The sequence below is a fragment of the Elephantulus edwardii genome, unplaced genomic scaffold (assembly GCF_000299155.1).
Source record: "Elephantulus edwardii isolate Elephantulus edwardi_28Jun2011 unplaced genomic scaffold, EleEdw1.0 scaffold00134, whole genome shotgun sequence".
In the NCBI taxonomy this organism is placed as follows: Eukaryota; Metazoa; Chordata; class Mammalia; order Macroscelidea; family Macroscelididae; genus Elephantulus; species Elephantulus edwardii.
Window position 1 is genome coordinate 2,566,351 of NW_006399884.1, and position 1,724 is coordinate 2,568,074.

The window sequence follows — 1,724 nt, forward strand, 5'->3', positions numbered from 1 at the left end:
GGATTTACTCGGTGACTGGGGCAATCGGGATGGGTGTGTCAGAGGCAGTGCGGTTGGCGCAGGATAGAGCAGGGTTTAGGGCTGTTGTGCATAGGTTCGCTATGAGTCGCAAACGACTTGACGGCACATAACAACAACAAAAAGAAAAGTTCTATTTCATTACTCAAACTACTGTACAAAATACTACTCAAAATGTTACCTCTTATTTTCACTTCAAGTTCATAACCATAGCTCCATTTATACCTGCCATTTAATAAATCCCCTCATTCCAGATATGTTATCAATAAACATGTCCTAGCATTATAATTTTATTATAATGGTAATAAAAATGGTAGTTATAATTTTATTATCATTTACAGTAAATCTATTGCTCATTATTAAAATATGCGATTAAAATCTCTTAAAATTCTGATTTATAAATTAATTTTACAGTATCTTACTTACTTACCTTCTGGGTTTCAATGTGCTTTTCTAAAATTTCTTGTTTCTTTTTCCTTACATCTTGCTGAAGTTTCAGTGCTTCCTAGAAAAAGGAATTAAAAAATGCTACTACAGAATAATACTGTATTTGTAGTTGTGATAAAATTATTTAAGAAGGAAAAACTTTGGAAACTTATTGGCAAAAACTAAATGTAAAGTTTTGCTATGTAAAAATTAAATAGTTTTTAAAAACCTCTTACTATACTTTTCATTCCAAGAAAAAAAAATTATTATTATTATTCTATGGAAGATAATGTTTAATGGTACCAACAATTTTTTTCCACTCTACCTGTAAGGTATGAGGAAAATATTATATACAAATGGTATATATTTTACTTGCTGTACTTACCTGTTTTTTTTTGTGTGCTTCATTGGTATCAACTGCAGAGGTGGAAACGAGTAATGATTTTTGTGCAGCCTTCAAAGCAGCAGGATTATACACCGTTTTTGTTAGGCCCGTAGATGTAGACAACACCTAACAATAAATTTTATTTCTTAAACATAATTTAAATTAATGAATTCCTAACTATTCCAAAAAATTCGATATTAAAACCCCTATTGCAATATTCAACATTTTGTATTAAATCCACTATACATTTATGATTTAAACACATTTGTGATTTCAAAAGGAAGTGTAGGAATGAGGGTTCTATATATCTTAAAATGAAAGTTTAAAACATACATACAAAAACTTGGGAGGAAGGGAGTAAATGTTCATCAATCACTGAGAAAATAGAAATTGCTAAATATTATTAACTACTACTTCTAATGTGAGAACCATGAATGTAGGAAAATTAGAAATTGTTAAGAAAGAAATGGAACGCATTGGAGAGATGAGATGGACTGGCATGGGGCATTTTGAGTCAGATGACCATATGATATATTCCTCTGGATATGAAAAGACAAGGAAAAATGGGGTTGCCTTCATAGTAAAAAAAGTTATTTCTAGATCCATCTTGAAGTACAATATCGTGACAGGATTATATCCATATGCTTACAAGGAAGCCCAGTGAATACCACTATCATTCAGATATATGCACCAACAACCAGAGCCAAAGAAGAAGATATTGATGATTTCTACCAACTTTTACAGTCAGAGTTAGATTGAACATGCAATCAAGATGCATTGATAATAATGGGTGACTGGAATGCAAAAGTTGGGAAAAGAGAAGAAGAATCAGTAGTTGGAAAACATGGGCTTGGTGACAGGAATGAAGCTGGAGATAGAATGATTGAATTTTGTA

The 1,724-nt window shown here is 31.6% G+C and overlaps 1 protein-coding gene across 5 annotated transcripts in view; it reads right to left on the bottom strand.

Annotated features, from left to right (window-relative positions):
* The window catches only part of RBM26 (RNA binding motif protein 26), a 114,504-nt gene that overhangs the window by 34,816 nt on the left and 77,964 nt on the right, over window positions 1–1,724 (bottom strand). For all 5 annotated transcript variants that reach the window (XM_006894063.1, XM_006894062.1, XM_006894060.1 and 2 more), the window contains 2 exons: window positions 830–955; window positions 449–523 (listed from right to left, as the gene is read on the bottom strand). In XM_006894063.1, the coding sequence (XP_006894125.1) occupies window positions 449–523; window positions 830–955 (201 nt within the window). The remainder of the gene's footprint in view (window positions 1–448; window positions 524–829; window positions 956–1,724) is intronic.